This window comes from Saimiri boliviensis, chromosome 4 (assembly GCF_048565385.1).
Source record: "Saimiri boliviensis isolate mSaiBol1 chromosome 4, mSaiBol1.pri, whole genome shotgun sequence".
Classification (NCBI taxonomy): domain Eukaryota; kingdom Metazoa; phylum Chordata; class Mammalia; order Primates; family Cebidae; genus Saimiri; species Saimiri boliviensis.
This window is the reverse complement of record NC_133452.1, coordinates 162,496,668-162,516,875: the sequence shown is the minus strand read 5'-3', so window position 1 is coordinate 162,516,875 and position 20,208 is coordinate 162,496,668. Positions and strand designations below refer to the sequence as shown.

At 43.1% G+C, this 20,208-nt stretch overlaps 1 protein-coding gene across 3 annotated transcripts in view; it reads right to left on the bottom strand.

Moving 5' to 3' along the window:
• Positions 1–20,208, bottom strand: part of ALDH5A1 (aldehyde dehydrogenase 5 family member A1) — a 38,985-nt gene that overhangs the window by 18,004 nt on the left and 773 nt on the right. For all 3 annotated transcript variants that reach the window (XM_074398519.1, XM_074398520.1, XM_039462571.2), the window contains exons 2-5: positions 13,822–13,905; positions 13,035–13,205; positions 11,509–11,625; positions 1,741–1,884 (exon numbers count right to left, since the gene is read on the bottom strand). In XM_074398519.1, coding sequence (XP_074254620.1) covers positions 1,741–1,884; positions 11,509–11,625; positions 13,035–13,205; positions 13,822–13,905 — 516 coding nt within the window. The remainder of the gene's footprint in view (positions 1–1,740; positions 1,885–11,508; positions 11,626–13,034; positions 13,206–13,821; positions 13,906–20,208) is intronic.

The window sequence follows — 20,208 nt, the reverse complement described above, 5'->3', positions numbered from 1 at the left end:
TTCAAATTTTAAGACGAAACGTATTTCTTTATTGGACGCAACATTAACTATTTTTCAAAATAGTTAAAAATAGGAAGGAGGATCACTTGAGGCCAGGAGTTGCAGACCAGCCTGGCCAACATGGCGAAACCTCATCTCTACAGATAATACAAAAATTAGCCAGGCGTGGTGGCACATGCCTGTAATCGTAGCTATTCAAGAGGCTAAGGCACAGGAATCTTTTGAACCCAGGAAGCGGAGGTTACAGTGAGACAAGAACACATCATTGCACTCCAGCCTAGGCAACAGGGCAACTGTCTCAAAAAAAAAAAAATTATATTATTCCTTCCTGCTTCTCATGGTTTCTAAAATGACCACAGATTTACAAGAGCTTTGAAATTAGACTTTTTAAGTTTTATTATTTTTTGAAATGGGGTCTCACACATATTGCCCAGGCTGGAGTGCAGTGGTGAGATCACGACTCACTGCAGCCTGGACCTCCCAGGCTCAGGTGATCCTCTCACCTCAGCCTCCCAAGAAGCTGGGAGTACAGGTGTGTGCCACCAAGCCTGGTTGTTTTGTTTTGTTTTGTAGAGACAAGGCTTCACCATGTTGCCTAGGTTGGTCTTGACCTCCTTGGGCTCAAGCGATCCTCTTGCCTTGGCCGAACAGTATGAGTAGACACATATATGTGTATGTGTATATGTAAACCAGTAGAAAAAAAGCACACCTTCTGAAGAGAAACACCATAAACAAAAACTTTTGTTCTACTTTGATTTCTTCTCTTTGGGACATTTAAAAGGATAAATGAATATCTACTTACAGGCACGCATGTTAAGTTTTCAGGAAAGAACCTTTTATTATAGCCAGGTGTGGTGGCTCACAACTGTAATCCTAGCACTCTGGGAGGCTGAGGTGGGTGGATCACCTGAGGTCGGAAGTTTAAGACCAGCCTGGCCATCATGGTGAAACCCCATCTTTATTTAAAACAACAACAACAAAAGAACATTTCATTATTTAAGGGGAAAAAACCTCAAAGAAAAAGACCTTTCCATTTCTCTAAGTATTTTTAGACTAAACACAATTTTTGTTCAATTCAGAAACATCCATTTCAACATTAATTGTGTGTTTCTAGAATCTCTAATTCTAGATTATTAAAAGAAACGTGAGTTCCATCACATACAACAGATAATGCAAAAAATAATGGGCCCATTGCTGCCCCAATTTCTTTGGTTTTCTTCAAGCGGGAACCTATGTCATGCCATAAAGAACTGTCAAAAATGTCTCCAGAGGATGGTCAGATAGTACTTTATTCAACCAACAGACCTTTTTTTTTTTTTTTTTTTTTTTTTTAGAGTCTTGCTCTGTCACTCAATCTAAAGTGCAGTGGTGCAGACTCGCTCACTGCAACCTCCGCCTCCTGGGTTCAAGTGATTCTCAAGCCTCAGCCACCTGAGTCCCTGGGATTACAGGTGTGCACCACCATGCCTCGTTAATCTTTGTATATTCTGTAGAGACGGGGTTTCACCATGTTGGCCAGACTGGTCTTGAACTCCTGGCCTCTAGTGATCTGCTCACTTCAGCCTCCCAAAGTGGTAGAATTACAGGCGTGAGCCACCATGCCTGGCTTGCAACAGAGCTTTCAATACTCTGCTGGAAATCTTTCCAAAATTGGTGATCAGAATGAAATAGTACTTTTGTAACCTATCAAGATAAAATATTAGGAAGACATTTGTTTTCTTTGAGACTTGAGTCACATACCTTTCCTGTAGTTGTCGAACCGGTAAAGGAAATTTTGGACACCAGAGGATCCGTGCAAATCGCCTCCCCTACTTCTGTGGCATTCTTTCGAGAGCAGGGAATGACGTTGTAGACGCCCGGAGGAATTCCAGCCTGGCTTGCAAGCTATAAAGAGAAACAGCAAACAATTTGTCAAACTGAAAAGAAAGGAAAAAAGGAATAAATAAGATGTTTAATCCAAAAAGTAATGGGAAAAAAATTAAGCTGACACTGGGGACAGAGTAAGAACATATTTGGAACTTAGATACAATTCTTATTAGTGCTAAAGTCACATTAATATTACTGTGTTGTTAAACATCATTACAGTAAAATTTCTACCAGGCTCGATGGCTCACGCCTGTAATCCCAGCACTTGTGGAGGCAGAGGTGGGAGGATCACTTGAACCCTGGAGGGTGAGGTTACAGTGAACCAAGATCACACCACTGCACTCCAGCCTGGGAAACAGAGCAAGAACCTGTCTCAAAAAAAAAAAAAAAAAAAAAAAATCCTAGCGTATAAGTCTCTTTCATTCTTTTTTTTCTGGAGACCGAGTCTTGCTCTGTCACCTACGCTATCGTGCATTGACACAGTCTCCACTCATTGCAACTTCCGCCTCCCAGATTCAAGTGATTCTCCTGCCTCAGTCTTCCGAGTAGGTAGGATTACAGGTGTGCACCAGCTAATTTTTGTAGTTTTAGTAGATACAGGGTTTCATCATGTTGGCCAGGCTTGTCTTGAAATCCTGACCTCAAGTGATCCGCCCACCTCAGCCTCCCAAAGTGCTAGGATTACAGGTGTGCGCTACCACGCCTGGCCAGAGCATAAATTTCAATGCCGTCTTCTGTTCAAACAAACAAAGAAACAAATAAAAAGCCCAGAATTTCTATCCTGAGAAAAATCAGAAAAGATGCCAAACAAAAAGTTATTTGAATCAGCTGTAGAATCAAGGGTGGGAAACTGGAAAGGGGCATTCAGTGGGCACCTACTAGGTGCAGGGCAGCAGGGCAAAGCCTTTCCAAAGGTGATTTTCCAGGGAAGCGATGAAGGGAGGCATAGCAGAGAAGAGTCCAGCCAGGCCACGTGCTAGTGAGTAACAGAACACACGTGCAAACCCACGGCTGCCCGAGCCGGACACTCATGCTCTTTCGGTAGAGATTCCCTTTGGATAAGGCATATCCTGAATTATTGTAATTTCCAGAATCCATTAACACTTAGCTTATTACATAAATCTGACTGGAGATTCTGGGAGGATGGTGGCAGCAGCAGAGTTTGTGAACCTCCCTCAATGTCATCATGAAAACAGCAATTAGCAAACCCAATTCACAACACAGTTATAACAAACATTGACAGCAAGATGAGATGGCAAAGTATCTCCACAATAAAGCACAAATTACAAGTGGGTGAGAATACACTACCTGCATTGACAAGACCTGAGTGTCCTATCAGCACCTGTGTGAGAGGAAGCAGGGGGCAGCAACAGGCTGTGTGATGTACCCCATAACCGAGAACCCCAAATAGTCCACAGCTGTTCCATCTGAGGACAGCAGCTGTAAGTGAACGGGTCTTGCCTTATCAATGGCAGGTGAATACGTGGGACGCTGCAATAAGGACTGAAGGGCATGAGAGTGCAGCCGCTGGAACCATGTGAAGAAAGGTGAGGAGGCGCCGATACAAGCAGGGGAAAGAGGCTCAGGAAGCAAGCTGCCTTATCTCTTCTCGACACACAAGGAGGCAGCAGGTACTCTGTGAAGGTAAAGAAGCTGTTTCTAATGGGGCCTTCTTCCAAAAGTTCAGGAAAATGAACTTCACATAAAAGTAAACAAAATTCTGAGAAAAACACTGAGGTCAAATCCCATACAAAGTTGTTAAAATAAAAAAGAAGCTAGGTGTGGTGGCTTATGCTTGAAACCCCAGCAGTTTGGAAGGCCGAAGTAGGAGGATCACTTGAGCCCAGAAGTTCTAGACCAGCCTGGGCAACATAGTGAGACCCTATCTCTACAAAAAATAAAAAAACAAAGTTAGCTGGGTGTGGTGGTGCACACCTGTGAGATACGGCAAGGTTCCTCTTCAAACAGCCTGCTCTTCGTTCTTTAATTCCAAGTACCCCCGAACCTTCCATTCTGCATTTCTTCTGATTTTACCACATGCCCAGCCATGCCAGAGCCCCAGCTCACATTCCTTTCCTTATTTGAGAAAGGACTGGCTCCCTAGTTCACTGCAGATGACCCCTTCCTCCTCGCCCCTCTCTCCCATCATGCGTCCACCTTATCTAAGAAAGTTTAGCCAACCAGGCCTTGTTTAGATTGTGTGGTCCAACCCTAGCCAAAAAGGGGAAAGACACAGAAGCGGACGCTGCATTACAGATAATTAGAAACCCCTGCTTTCCTTTGCTCTCTATGCTCTCGCCATTGCTCCATATGCAAGATGCACCCTTCTGCAGAAGTAAATTTGCTTTGTTGAGAAATGTTTTGTTTGAGTGCTCGCTTTTCCTTATGATACAGCTTTATTTCTGACAACACCTGTGATCCCAGCTACTCAGGAGGCTGAGGCAGGAGAACTGCTTGAGCTTTCAAGGTTGAGGCTACAGTGAACCATGATCACACCACTGCACTCCAACCTGGGTGACAGAGTGAGACCCTGTCTCAAGAAAAAAAAAGAAAAAATAATAGAAAAAATAATAAGAAGTAGAATAATATCCCTATAGACAACAAAAGCACGTCAGAAAGATATGCCTACAAAACAGACCCAAACTGGGCTGGGCATATTGGCTCATGCCTGTAATCCCGGCACTCTGGGAGGCCAAGGTGGGTGGATTGCTTGAGGTCAGGAGTTCAAGACCAGCCTGGCCAACCTGGTGAAACCTCCTCTCTACTAAAAATACAAAAAATTAGCCAGGTATGGTGGCAGGTGCCTGTAATCCCAGCTACTCAGGAGGCTGAGGCAGAAGAATGGCTTGAACCTGGGAGGCAGAGGTTGTAGTAAGCCGAGATCACACCATTGCACTCCAGCTTGGGTAATGAGAGTGAAATTCCCTCTCAAAAACAAAACGGAACAAACAACAAAAAAACCCATACTCAAACCATAACTTACAATTTCAAAACAAGGTAAAAGATGACAAGGAAATTATACCAAGACCCAAAAGAATAACCAACATGAACTGTAGCCAGAAAACTTTGGAAATGAGGTGAAGGAATATAGGAAAGAATCAGTTTAGTAATGGGGGACTTGAATAGTCCACTGACAGCACTAGACAGGTCATCAAGACGGAAAGTTAACAAAGAAACACTGGACTTAAACTATACCCTGGAACAAAGGGACTTGGCAGATATTTATAGAAGACTCTACCCAATAACTGCAGAATATACATTCTATTTATTAGCGCATGGAACTTTCTCTAAGATAGACCATATGATAGGCCACAAAACAAGCCTCAATAAATTTAAGAAGATTTATTGAAGAATTTCAGAAGATGGAAATTACATCAAGCACTCTCTCAGACCACACTGAAATAAAGCTGGAAATCAACTCCAAAAGGAACCTTCAAAACCATGCAAATACATGGAAGTTAAATAACTTGCTCCTGAATGATCATTAGGTCAAAAATGAAATCAAGATGGAAATTAAAAAATTCTTTGAACTGAATGAACAGTGGCACAACCTATCAAAACCTCTGGGATACAGCAAAGGCAATGCCAAGAGCCAAGTTCATGGCCCTAAATGCTGACATCAAAAAGTCTGAAAGAGCACAAACAGATAATCGCAGGCCACACCTCAAGGAACTAGAGAAACGAGAACAAACCAAACCCAAACCCAAACCCAGAAGAAGAAAGGAAATAACCAAGATCAGAGCAGAACTAAATGAAACAGAAACAAACAATAAAAAAGATAAGTGAAACAAAAAGCTGGTTCTTTGAAAAGACAAATAAAACTGATAGAACATTAGCAAGATTAACCCAGAAGAGAAGAGAGAAATATACAAATAAGCTCAACTAGAAATGAAATGGGAGATATTACAACTGATACTACAGAAGTACGAAAGATCATTCAAGGCTACTATGAACACTGTTACATGCATAAACTAGAAAACCTAGAGGAGATGGATAAATTCCAGGACACATACAACCCTCCTAGCTTAAATCAGAAAGAATGAGATACCCTGAACAGACCAATAAGAAGTAGGAAGATTGAAATGGTAATAAAGAAATTACCAACAAAAAAAGTTCAGGACCAGATGGATTCACAGCAGAATTCTACCAGACATTTAAAGAAGAATTGATACCAATCCCATTAACACTATTCTACAAGACAGAGAAAGAGGGAACCCTCCCTTAATCATTCTGTGAAGCCAGTATCACCCTAATACCAAAACCAGGAAAGGACATAGCCAAAAAGAAAAATTACAGACTGTATCTCTGATGAACACAGATAAAAAAAATCCTTAACAAAATACTAGCTAACCAAATCCAAGAACATATCAAAAAGATGATCAAGTGGGTTTCATACCAAGAATGCAAGGATGGTTTAACATAAGCAAGTCAATAAATGTGATATACCACATAACCAGAATTGAAAACAAAAATCACATGATCATCTCAATAGATGCAGAAAAGCATTCAACAAAATCCAGCATCGCTTTATGATTAAAACTCTCAGCCAGATGGACATACAGGGACATACCTCAATGTAATATAAGCCATCTATAATAGACCTACAGACAACATAATATTGAATAGCGAGAAGTTGAAAGCATTCCCTTTGAGAACTGGAACAAGAAGACAAGGATGCCCACTCTCACCACTTCTCCTCAACATAGTACTGGAAGTCCTAGCCAGAGCAATCAGACAAGAGAAAGAAAGAAAGGTCATCCAAGTCGGTGAGGCCAAACTGCCCCTGTTTGTTGATAACATGATTGTTTACCTAGAAAACCCTGAACACTCCTCCAGGAAGCTCCTAGAGCCGATGAAAGAATTCAGTAAAGGGCCGGGCGCGGTGGCTCAAGCCTGTAATCCCAGCACTTTGGGAGGCCGAGGCAGGTGGATCACGAGGTCAAGAGATCGAGACCATCCTGGTCAATATGGTGAAACCCCGTCTCTACTAAAAATACAAAAATTAGCTGGGCATGGTGGCACGTGCCTGTAATCCCAGCTACTAGGGAGGCTGAGGCAGGAGAATTGCTTGAACCCAGGAGGCGGAGGTTGCAGTGAGCTGAGATCGCGCCATTGCACTCCAGCCTGGGTAACAAGAGCGAAACCCCGTCTCAAAAAAAAAAAAAAGAATTCAGTAAAGTTTCCAGATAAAAATGTTAATGTGCACAAATCTGTAGCTGTTCTATACGCCAACAGCAACCAAGCTGAGAGATCAAGAATTCAACATCTTTTATAACAGCTGCAAAAACATGTTTGTATAAAATACTTAGGAACATATCTAACCAAGGAGGTGAAAGACCTCTACAAGGAAAACTATAAAACACTGCTGGACGAAATCACAGATGACAGAATCAAATGGAAATACATCCCATGCTCGTGGACGGGTAGAATCAATATTGTGAAAACAACCATATTGCCAAAAGCAATCTATAAATTCAGTGCAATTCCCCTCAAAATACCTCTGTCATTCTTCACAGAACTAGAAAAAACAATTGTGGCTGGTCATGGTGGCTCACACCTGTAATCCAAGCACTTTGGAGGCCAAGGCGGGCGGATCACCTGAGGTCAGGAGTTCAAGACCACCTGACCAACATGGTGAAACTCTGTCTTAAAAAAAAAAATACTAAAATTCATATGGAACCAAAAAAGAGCCTGCATAGCCAAAGCAATCCTAGGCAAAAAGAATAAATCTGAAAGCATTACATTACCTGATTTCAAACTATACTGTAAGACCATAATCATCAAAACAGCATGCTATTGGCATAAAATAGGCAGACAGACCAATTGAACAGAATAGAGGACCAGAAATAAAGCCAAATACTTAAAGGCAACTGATCTTTAATAAAGCAAACAAAAACATAAAGCGGGAAAAGGACACCCTATTCAACAAATGGCGCTGGGATAATTGGCTAGCCACATGTAAGAGAATGAAACTGGGTCCTCATCTCTCACCTTAGACAAAAATCAACTCAAGATGAATCAAGGACTTAGATCTAAGTGCTAAAACTATAAAAATTCTAGAAGACAACATTGGAAAAACCCTTCTAGACATGGGCCTCGGCCCACGACCAGATTTCATGACCAAGAACCCAAAAGCAAATGAAACCAAAACAAAGACAAATAGCTGGGACTTAATTAAACTGAAGAGCTTTTGCATGGCAAACGGAGCAGTCAACAGAGTAAACAGACAACCCACAGGGCAGGAGAAAGTCTTCACAATCTATCTATATGACAAAGGACTAATATCCAGAATCTGCAATGAACTCAAACAGATTAGCAAGCAAAAAAACCAAACAATACCATAAAAAAGTGGGCTAAGGACATGAATAGACAATTCTCAAAAGAAGATATACAAATGGCCAACAAATATATGAAAAAATGCTCAACATCAGTAATGATCAAGGAAATGCAAATAAAAACCACAATGTAATAATACATTACTCCTGCAAGCTTGGTCATAGTCAAAAAATCAAAAAATAATAGATGTTGGCGTGGATGCGGTGAACAGGGAACATTTCTACATTGCTGGTGGGAATATAAACTAGTACAAACACTATGGAAAATAGTGTGGAGATTCCTTAAAGAAATAAAAGTAGAACAAACATTTGATCCAGCAATCCCACTACTGGTTATCTACCCAGAGGGAAAGAAATCGTTACACGAAAAAGATACTTGTACACTCATGTTTATAGCAGCACAATTCACAATTGCAAAACCATGGAACCAACCCAAATGCCCATAATCAACTAGTGGATAAAGTGCATCCTATGTGGTTTATACATAGGATGGAAAACTACGCAGCCATAAGAAGGAATGAAGTAATGGTATCTGCAGTGACCTGGATGAGACTGGAGACTATTATTCTAAGTGAAGTAACTCAGGAATGGAAAACTAAATGTCGTATGTTCTCACGTGTAAGTGGGAGCTAAGCTGTGAGGAAGCAAAGGCTTAAGAATGACACCATGGACTTTGGGGCCTCAGGGGGCAAGGGTGGGATGGGAGTGAGGGATAAGGGACTACAAATTGTGTGTAGTGTGTACTGCTCAGGTGACGGGTGTACCAAAAGCTCACAGATCACCACTAAAGAACTTAATCATGTAACCAAACACCGGTTCCCCAATAACCTATGAAACAAAAATTAAAAAATAAAATCACATCTTTTGTACCCAGGAAAAAAAGAGATAGTTTTTAAAATTAGGGAAAAGATGAAAAAGATACAAGAGAAAGTGATAAAAAAGATTCAACTCATGGATAATACGAGTTCCTAAAGGAGTAAAACCAAACCAATGAAGAACAAGTCCTGAAAACTTTATAGAGATATAAAACAAAAAGGCTAGAAACTACATACTGAAAGAGCACACTGCATACCTAGAGTATGGACTCAAAGCAATCGTCAGAAAGACATATTCTAGTGACGTTACTGGTCTTTAAAGAGAAAGGAGAAAAAAATCCAACCAAACACTTTTGTGTATGTAGGCAAAAACGAAACAGGTTGACTTAGAAGGGCAAGAAACTCAGATTACCATTTGAATTTTCAAGGCAACACTTTATATCAGCAGAAAATGGAGAATATATTTAAGATAATCAAGTAAAAAAAAAAAATGTAAGCCAAAAATTGTATACCCAGCAAAACTGCTTTATAAGCACATCGGGCACAGACTACTGTGAACATTTAAGCAGGGGAACTATTACTCCCATGAGCCCTTCCTGAGGAATCTGCTACAGAATGAGGTTCAGAGAGACACGGACATAAGCAGTGGTGGTGAGCATAAACATACAGCTGCTTATTGGACTAAGTCTAAAGGAAGGTTAAACTGGAAAGAATAGAGCATGTAATGGCTGTGGTCTTGGCAGTGCAGATACAGCGTAACTATTTTAAAATACAGAGAAATGTTCATAGCCAAGAGGGGTTAAGGAGACAAGACAACTAAATGTTATGTGATATCCTGGAACAGATCCTGAAACAGAAAACGAAGACTAGGTTCAGACTAATAAAATCTGACAATGGATTTTAAAGTATGGACTTTAGTTAATAACAATGTATCACGACTGGTTCATTAATTGTAACAAATATGCCATCCTAATGTAAGTAATAGGAGAAACTGAGTGTGGGGTATGTGGGAAATACGCCGGTCTGCAATGTTTCTGTGATGTAAAACATTCTAAAATAAGAGTTTATTACTAAAAATGAGAATGGAAAGAGAAAATACCAAAAAGTAATCCATTTCCAATAGGCACATTGGTGATGATATTAAAATTAATATTTTTTAAAACCCCAAATAAAATTAATACTCAAAAGCTGTTGTTCTGTGTAATTAGTATACATGGAATATTAATTCAGTCATTCCCTGAGTTCTTAGAAACCAGGAAAGAAGGAGATGCAGATATAAAAGAAGTTAAGTAAAAACTCTATAGAACTGAATTTGAATTGGAAGTTTCTGTAGGAATTTCTGCAGCATGCAGCATTGTATTGTGTGTGTGCCTGTGTGTACACGTAAATGTGTATCTCCTAGCCCTGCCCACTGAAAACACCTACAAATAGTGACAGAGTAGGTGGTTTCAGGAAAAAAGCAAAGCAGAGAAGGGGAGCAGGAGCATCGGAGTGTGAGGTTGTGATTTTTCTTTTTTTGAGACAGAGTCTCTCTCCGTCACCTGGGCTGGAGTGCAGTGACACAATCTCAGCTCACTTCAACCTCTGCCTCCCAGGTTCAAGTGATTCTCCTGCCTCAGCCTTCTGAGTAGCTGGAATTACAGGCATATGCCACTGCGCTCGGCTAATTTTTGTATTTTTAGTAGAGACAGGGTTTCACCATGTTGGCCAGGCTGGTCTCGGACTCCTGACCTCAAGTGCTCTGCCCGCCTTGGCCTCCCAAAGTTCTGGGATTACAAGCGTAAGCCACCACGCCCAGCCCAGTTGTGATTTTCAGACAGAGTGGCCATGGAAGGCCTCCCTGGGAGGGTGGCATTTGCATAAAGACGTGAAGAAGCAAGTCATGTGGGTATCTGGGGAAGAGTGCTTCAGACAGAGGGAAAGTATACAGTCTGAGTGCAGGGCGAGTCTGATGGGGTCTGGGGCACGACAGGGGCCAGAGTGTTCCAAGAAGATGAATGAAGAGTGAGGGGCTCCAGAGTGACGGACGAGTCAGAGGCATACTGGGGTTGGGAAGAGATATCTTACAGGACCTTGAAAGCCACTAGGGAATCTGAACTTTACTCTGAGTGACACGAGAAGCCACTTGAGGCTTTCAAATCAAGAGAGTAAGATCTCATGGAATACAGATTGACCTGGGAATGGGAATGGTAAATACGTTCCTTAAATGTGAGAAACATCCACATTTAAGTGCCTATTTAATGAAGATGACGGATACCATTTTTACAGGAGGCAGAAAATACATGTCCTGCAGATGTCAGAAAATCCCCCATCCATTTTTTTCCCCCAAAAGAGCTACAGCTGACTTAAAATAGTTGCCAGTAGATGAAAACACAACACTGTGTGTCAGGAGACGTAGGAAAGAAGTAGGCTCCAAACTGCTTCCTTCTGTCCCAGATAAACATCAAGTTTTGGACTTTGTTTGCTTTGTGCAAACACAGGGAGCAGCTCACCTCAGCCAGGGCCAGCGCAGAGAAGGGCGTGTCTTCGGCGGGCTTCACCACCACAGTGCAGCCAGCTGCCAGGGCAGCCCCCACCTTCCGGGTGATCATGGCACTGGGGAAATTCCACTGGGGTTAGAAGAGCAGAGGAAGTATATGAGAGTAAGGACTGCCTCATTAGTGCAAAGGCAGGCAGGTCAGGAAGTTAGTGAATAAATTCCATGGCACAACTGATTGACAAACCTGTTTGGTTGCACAGGTGATCTCTCAGAACACCTGTCCCCCGCCAACTTGAGGGACTGTGAGATAAAGTCTCATGAAGACAGAAAATATTTTTAGTATTTAACACAGTAAAAAATGAGTTAGACCAGGGGTCAGCCAACTTTTTCTGTGAATGGCCAGATCATAAATTTTTTAGGCTTTGTAGAATGTATGGTTTCTATGACAACTACTTAACTCTGCAACTGTAGTGTGAAAACAGCCATAGACAGTAGGTATATAAATGGGTGTGGCTGTGTCCCAATAAAACTTTATTTACAAACAGAGGCAGTGGGTGGGATTCGGCCTGAGGCCCATGGGAGATAATATTAGCAAAGGTTTTGAAAATGGCAGATGATCACTTCCTTCCACATACATATTTATAGATGCCTATAGACTTACCTATAATAACAGTATTGTATTTTATTTTGAAAAACTCTTACATAGTGCTTACTCTGTAGCAGGTATTTTTCTAAGTACTTAAAAATTAAAATTAATTAAATCCTTATCACAACCCAATGAGGTCGATATTAACCTCATGTGCAAGTTCAGGAAAACTGAGCAGTGAAGTTAAATAATTTGAACAAGGTCTCATAGCTGGTAAATAGAGACCTTCAAGTCAAACCGAGTCAGTCTAGGCATCGGGGATTCTGTCTGTAACTAAGCTGAGCAGGAAACGCACAGGCATCTTGAGACCAGCTGACAGATACAGGAGAGAAGTTAACAGGACCTAGTAGAAGGCAGGACCCAGAGGGAAAGTAGGTGTGCCACAAATATACTGCAGCCCCACGTGGCAGCTGTGATACCTTACTTCTTAGCCTCTCACCTCTGGAACCCAGCCCAGTGCCTGCTGGTGGGTCCACAAATGCTTTGCTGTTGATGATAACCACCAACTAAGCCAAAAAATTTTTCCCAAACTTTTAAAATGTGTCATATCTTAAGTCTTTTGAAGAATGACACATACCAGAAGATCTTTTCAGAGGTGCTTGGCAATGCCAGGAAGAAGCCTCTATGCCAAGTCAGAAGAGCCCGCGGGTCCTCCAGTGGCTCTTCTCACTTTTGCAGCATTAGAAATGCCTCCTTCCATTCAGTGCCACCACACCTAACATTATCACAGAGGACCAGGAAACACACTTCCACATCCAGCAAAAGCATCAGGAAACCAGGAGCAGGTGACAAAGCTAACAGGGTGAAGACACCTGCTCACGAGGAAGAATGAATGGTTTCCCAGCTCCCTATCCCATGTCCCACGCTATGATCTTGCTGATCCCGTCACCTACCGGGGTGATGACTGCAGCCACACCTACGGGCTGCTTGAGGACCAGGGCCCGCTTGTCTCTTGCAGAGGTGTAGATAATGTCTCCATAAACACGGCGTGCTTCCTCTGAGAACCACTCTAGGAAAAGGGCGGAATAGAGAATTTCTCCCTGTGCCTCCTTCAGTGGCTTTCCCTAAATCAAATCAGAAAAGAAGCCACATATCACCTTCTAATAAGCAAAGCATGGCTCTGTCTTCGTAATTTCTTCAAGGTACAAGAAGACTTGGTGTGAGTTTTAGAAAGTAGAATTACAATGCCAAATATATGCATGATTGTATCACCCTAAACCACAAGAGTAATCTGCATTCCTAATTGTTTACAAATTAGGAACCGTCTTAATTTTTTTCTTCCTTTCAATATCTCCTAAGTATTGTAACCACGATATAAAATAATTTATTATCTCTATGGAAGAAACATCGGTACATTAAAAATGTACAAAAACAATATGAAAACAAACAAAAAAAAGAGTCACAGGAAAAAATCAGAATGGTGAAACAGCAGTTATTCATATAGTTCCAAACAAAATCTGTTTTGGGATACTATTAAAGAATAAACGCGAACATACAAATTTTATTTGAGCAAGTCTATGTACCCTGGCACAATAATGATTTGGTATTTGATTAGTAGCGAAGGAATCACATATTCTTCAGCTACAGCCAGCACTGATGGGAAGTCAGGGCCTTTTCCAAGTTTAGTCTCAGAATCCCTGGACAATTTCTCAGCCCACCAAGCCAGGACCCTGGACTTACACTTTCAGCTGTGATTATTTTGGCAAGATCATCCTTGTTTTTTATCATCAAGTCGTACCACTTCCGAAGTAATGAACTCCTCTCCTGCAAAAGAAATAAGGCAGAAAAGTAATAAAATGCCAAGGGTAAGACAGAATGGCAAATAAAATTCGATATCCTAAAATACGAGCTGTATGGTCTCATTCTCCTTGGCTGTGAGGGTTAATTTTATGTATAAATTTGACTGGGCTGAAGGATGCCCAGATAGCTGGTAAAACATTATTTCTGGGTGTGTCTGTGAGAGTTTTCAGAAGAAATTAGCATTTGAATCAGTAGACTGAATAAAGATCTGCCTTCACAAATTCAGCTGGGCATCATCCAATCTGCTGAGGACCTGAAAAGAACAAAGTGGCCGAGGAAGGGCAAAGTCACTCTTCTGCATGAGCTAGGACATCCATTTCCTCCCATTATCAGACACCAGCACTGGCATTCCTGGTACTCAGGCCTTTAGACCCAGGCTGGAACTCAGACTGGACCTATCAGCTTTCTCAGGTCTCCAGTGTGTAGACGGTGGAGGGTGGGACTTCCTAGCATCCACAGTCAAATGAGCCAGTCCTTTACAAGAAGTCCCTTCCTGTATTCCTATATATCTGTGATTCCACTTGTCTATACATAACACTGGTTCTCACAGCACATTGTTTCTATTTTTCTGAACAACCCTGGGTAAGTCGCCATGGGAGACAGACACCAACCTTCTGGTTTTTTCTTTCAGACAGGTCTGGGTTTGGACAGTGGGAAGCATACAAATTTTAAAAAATTAAAACATATTTTTAAAAGGAGATTAAGATTTTGCTCTGTCACCCAGGCTGGAGTGCAGCTGTGTGACCACAGCCCACTGCAACTCCTGCTCCCTTGGCTCAGGTGATCCTCCCAGCTCCTCCGCTGAGTAGGTGGGACCACAGGCACACACCAGCATGCTCCAATTGCTTTCCTTCAACTCATTTGCATTTGTTACAACTTTGAGCAGAATGTGACCCGGGCACCACCTTTACACCCACAAGACTGGCTTTGTTATTTGTGAACAGCTTTATGATATGCTTATGGAGGCCTGTAACTTTGTTCCTCCAAACAATACTTTTCCTTGGGAAACAAGCCCTGTGGAGAGTTCCTTCCATCAAGTTGCTTCAGTTTAACCTGTTTCTAGACGACTAGTACATGCGGAATTGGCAACTACAGGGGATGAAAAGTTCAAAAAATAGATCCGACGAGATGTAACAAATACTTTTTCTCTAAACAACAAGGTATAGCTGGGGAACGCTTTGAGAACAAGATTTGGTCTACTAAGGAATCCAGCTCGATAGCTAAACACTTTAGATCACAAAGTTAACATCTTGTTACATACGTCATACGACGATCACCTCTGTTAAAATAAGCCAAGGTGAAAGTAGAAAAGCATTATTAGCTCTGCTTTCGTGCCTTAGGTATCACAGCATCACTCAGAAGCAGAATGAAATCTTATCTTCCCTTTCAAGTAGTTGCTGTCATGCCATACAGACTATTCATGCTAACAGGATCTACAGGATGATCAAGCTCAGCTAATTAAAATAAATTTTTTTTTGTATTTTAATACAAAAAAAGACCAGGTCCCACTATATTGCTCATGCTAACTGACCCTTCTTTGATACATAATAGAGATCCAATTTCAAGTTACATCTAAAGAGGTATACTGAGTCATAAATTAAAAAAAGAGAAAAGTTTTGTGGAAACAGCTATTATTGCTTATGATAAATAAGAACGACTTTAATTTTACCATACAGATGCATAGTTCCCTATTTTATTATTATTATTTTACATAGGGTGTTGATCTGATGCCCAGGCTGGAGTATAGTGGCACAATCATAGCTCGTCGCAACCTGAGACCCCGGGCTTTCAGTGATGCTAATGCCTCGGCCTCCCCAAAGTGCTGAGGTTACAACTGTGAGCCAGCAGGCCTGGCCCATTCTACTTTCTGTCTTTATGAATTTGACAACTCTAGGTACCTCATATCAGTAAAATCATACAGCATTTGCCCTTTTGTGACTGGCTTATTTCAGTCAGCATAATGTCTTCAAGTATTGTTCCCTATTATAGGGGCTCGACGGTAAGCTGGATTTGTCCCAGAGACTGACGTGAGGCCTGGGGCAGGCGTGAGGCATAAAAAAGGGCTTTACACACTTAAGAAGAGAGCCCAGGCACAACAACACGAGTGCACTGAGTGCCACTGAAATGCACACTTAAAAATGGCAGAAATGGTAAATGTTAGGCATATTTTACCATAATTTAAAAATTTCCAATCAACAAAAAAACAGATCAAGGGACACACTGGATTGTTAACAGTGTTATAGAAGCAGGTGTGGAGGCTCATTCCCATAATCCCAACACTTGGGAAGGCCAAGGAGGGAGGGTTGCCTGTGGCCAGGAGTTTGACAGCAGCTTGGGCAATGCAGTGACACCCCTTCTCTACACACACACACACACACACACACACACACAAATTAGCTGGGCGTGGCGGCGCATGCCTGTGGTCCCAGCTACTCAGGAGACCGAGGTGGGAGAACCACTTGGGCTTGCGCGTTTGAGGCTGCAGTGATGGAGTAAGCCACGACAGCCCCACGGTATTCCAGCCTGGGCAACTCAGCAAGACCCAGTCTCTAAAAAAAAAGAAGGAAGAAATGGTTTCTAAAAGAGTCTTTAAAAATGCATTCACATAAAACCACTTACAAATAGAAAAAGAGGAAGGCCTAGAGAAGCCCAGGGCTGCTATCCAGGCACTGTGAAGAGAGAGCTGCCCCGGGCGCCAGCTTCCCGCATCTGCACGGGGGTTTCCAAAGCCAAGAAGAACCGTGATTTTTCTAAGACAGAGTGAGACTCTGTCACCCAAGCTGGAGTGCAGTGGTGCGACCTTGGTTCACTGCAACCAACCTCTGCCTCCTGAGATGAAGCAATTCTCGTGCCTCAGCCTCCTGAGTGGCTGGGATTACAGGTACACACCACCACGCCTAGCTGACTGACTGACTGATTTTTGAGACAGAGTCTTGCTCTGTCACCCAGACTAGAGTGCAGTTGGCATGATATGGCTCACTGCAACCTCTGCCTCCGGGGTTCAAGCAATTCTTCCTGCCTTAGCCTCCTCAGTAGCTGGGATTATAGGCGCCTCCCACTATGCCCAGCTTATTTTTTATTTTTTAAGATAGTTTTTAGTAGAGACGGGGTTTTGCCATTTTGACCAGACTGGCCTTGAACTCCTGACCTCAGGTGATCCGACTGCCTCGGCTTCCCAGTTTTGGGATTACAGGCATGAGCCACCGTGCCCAGCCAATTTTTGTATTTTTAGTAGGAACGGTGTTTCACCATGTTGGACAGGCTGGTCTCGAACTCCTGACTGCAGGTGATCCACCTGCCTTGGCCTTCCAAAGTTCTGGGATTACAGGTGTGAGCATATATCCCCTCCTTTCAAAAAGGAAGGTTCCCTGAGAAGATCCAAGCCCTTGTAAGATGGAAGCTGACATCACTGTCATGTTGGATGGGCAGTGTGATCTGAACACAGGATGCTGCTGCTAGTATCAGCTCCCAACACCAGCCCTGCAGCTGCCAACCAACCACTGATTGGGGTTGGTAGTATAGCACGGGGTTTTGCCATTTTGGCCAGACTGGTAGTATAACACCATTGCATGGCAGCCTTGATCCTCGTGGGCCCTCGTGGGACTCCAGCATGATGCTAGGGGAGCCAGTGCTCAGGCCCTGGTTCACTCCTTTCCTGTTAGCTCGCCATTCTCACAGCTCTAAGTAGATGTGCAGTACACACAGGTGTGAATTTCACATTTACACCTCTAGCCCATGGCTTGCTCTCAAACCCCAGATTCATATATCCAACTGCTTACTTGACATCCTCACAGGGGTGGGAACAGACATCTCAGACTCAGTAAGTCTAACACTGAACTCTGATGTCTCACCCTAATGCTGTTCCACACACACACCTTTCCCTCTCTCAGGACATCCTTCCAATTTTTCAGGCCAAAAGCCCTAGAGTCATGACTAACCCCTCTCTTTCACCTACTTCCCTTTTAACAATCTATCAGAAAATCTAGCGGGCCCTACTTTCAAAATACATCCTTTATGGGACAAGTCTTCACCTCGTCCACTGCTACCACCGTGGCTCAAGCCACTGTGGCCTCCCATCTAAATCCGTGCAACATCCTCCTAACCGGTCTCTGCTTCTGCCACCGTCCCTTCTTCATCTATTCTCAGCACTGTGGTCATAGTGGCCTTTCAAAATGTAAATCAGATCATATCTCTGCTTAAAACCCTGACACGGGTAAAACCCCACCTTACTCAAAGTGAAACCCAAGTCCCTAAATAACCCACAGGTCCTACAGGCTCCACCCTCTCTTCCCCTTCTCCCTGTGACCTCCTCCGCTACCGCTCTTCCCTTCTGCTCAGTCCACAGGCCTCCCGCTGCTCTCCAAGTGTGTCAGCCATGCTCCTGACTTCAGCTTTGGCTGAGTTTCCTGACTTCCTTTGGTCTTTGCATCTCATGGCCTCATTGAGACCTACCCTGATGTGATGCGCTGAACGGTGCTCCCCAAATAATGACATGTTGACGTCCTAACGCCCCAGTATCTCAGAATGTGAGTGTATTTGGAGGTAGGGCATTTAAAGAGGGAATTGAGTTATGATCAAATCATTCTGGTGGGTCCAATCCAATCAGACTCTTATTTTTACGAGATTAAGACACAGAGAGTCACAGAAGAGAGAGCACGTGGAGACACAGAGGGAAGATTCATTCATATAGCCAGCTGCTTACTTTACATCCTCACTCGGGTGTGAACAGACATCTCAGACTCGAGGAGTCTAAAACCGAGCTCTGAGGAGATACAAAGACCAAATGCGCTTTCTCTGCAAGCCAAGGAGAGAGGCCTTGGAAAAAACCAACCATGACAACACCTTGCTCTGGGACGTGTACCCTCCAGAGCTGTAAAATGAGAAATTTCTGCTGTTCAGGCCTCGCGGTCTGGGGTTCTTTGCTATGGCAGCCCTAGCTAAGGAATACTCCCGATAACACTATTGACGCTGCATCTCGCCCCTTCCCTCTGGCCCGGATCCTCTTCTGCGTCTACGTTTTCTCCCCATATTGCACCCAGCACCTCTCACATTCTTATTTGTTTAGATGTTATGTTTGTTGTTTAGAGTTCTGATCTCTCTTCTGCTCCCCTTCGACCCCATGTAAGCTCCATAAGGGCAGAATCTTTCTTTCTTTTACTGATGTATCCCAAGCACCTCCGGCAGTGCAGGGCAAACAGCAGGTGCTCAGTAAACAGCTGACGGCTGCGTGAGTGCTAAGACTCTCTTGGACTCGTAGGCCTCATGGGATGCAGTCCTTCAGAGGGAGAGCTTTGAAGGACGGGGTAAAAATTGCACTGCGTTGACTCGAGGCGTAATATAACACCTGAAGGAAGAAGAAACTTTCTTAGTTTTCTTCTTACCTTGTTCTCCCGTTTCACGGCCCTTTATCCCTAGCTCCCAATTCCCCTGCGTTCTCTATGCAATGCCAATAGGGGCATTTACGTATTTAGGCTGAAAACCTGGATAATCGTCGTCGTCTTATTCTATTCTTCCTGTTTTTTTAATTTTTTTTTTTTTTTTTTTTTTTTTTTTTTTTTTTTTTTTTTTTTCTGAGACGGAGTTTCGCTCTTGTTACCCAGGCTGGAGTCCAATGGCGCGATCTCGGCTCACCGCAACCTCCGCCTCCTGGGTTCAAGCAATTCTCCTGCCTCAGCCTCCCGAGTAGCTGGGATTACAGGCACGCACCACCATGCCCAGCTAATTTTTTTTTATTTTTAGTAGAGACGGGGTTTCACCATGTTGACCAGGATGGTCTCGATCTCTTGACCTCGTGATCCACCCGTCTCGGCCTCCCAAAGTGCTGGGATTATAGGCGTGAGCCACCGCGCCCGGCCCTATTCTTCCTGTTTAATGGCCCTTTATTCCTAGCTCCCAATTCCCCTGTGTTCTCTACGCAATGCCAATAGGGGCATTTACGCATTTAGGCTGAAAACCTGGAGAATCGTCTTCTTATTCTGTTCGTCCTGTTTAATGGCCCTTTACCTCTTGTTCCCAATTCTCCTGTGTTCTCTACGCAATGGCCAATAGCAGCATTTACATATTTAGGCTGAAAACCTGGAGAATGGTCCTGGACTCCCTTCCCCTGCACAAAGCCCAAATCTTTCTACGATTCTCTCGTGGCCGATTCTGAGCCTCTGGCCCAGGGTCCTCACTACCAACCTTCCTATGGGCCGCCGTAGCAGCCTCCTACGTGGGCTCCCCGCAGCTGGGGAGGTGATTGTAGATACTCTGATGGGCCACACGTGC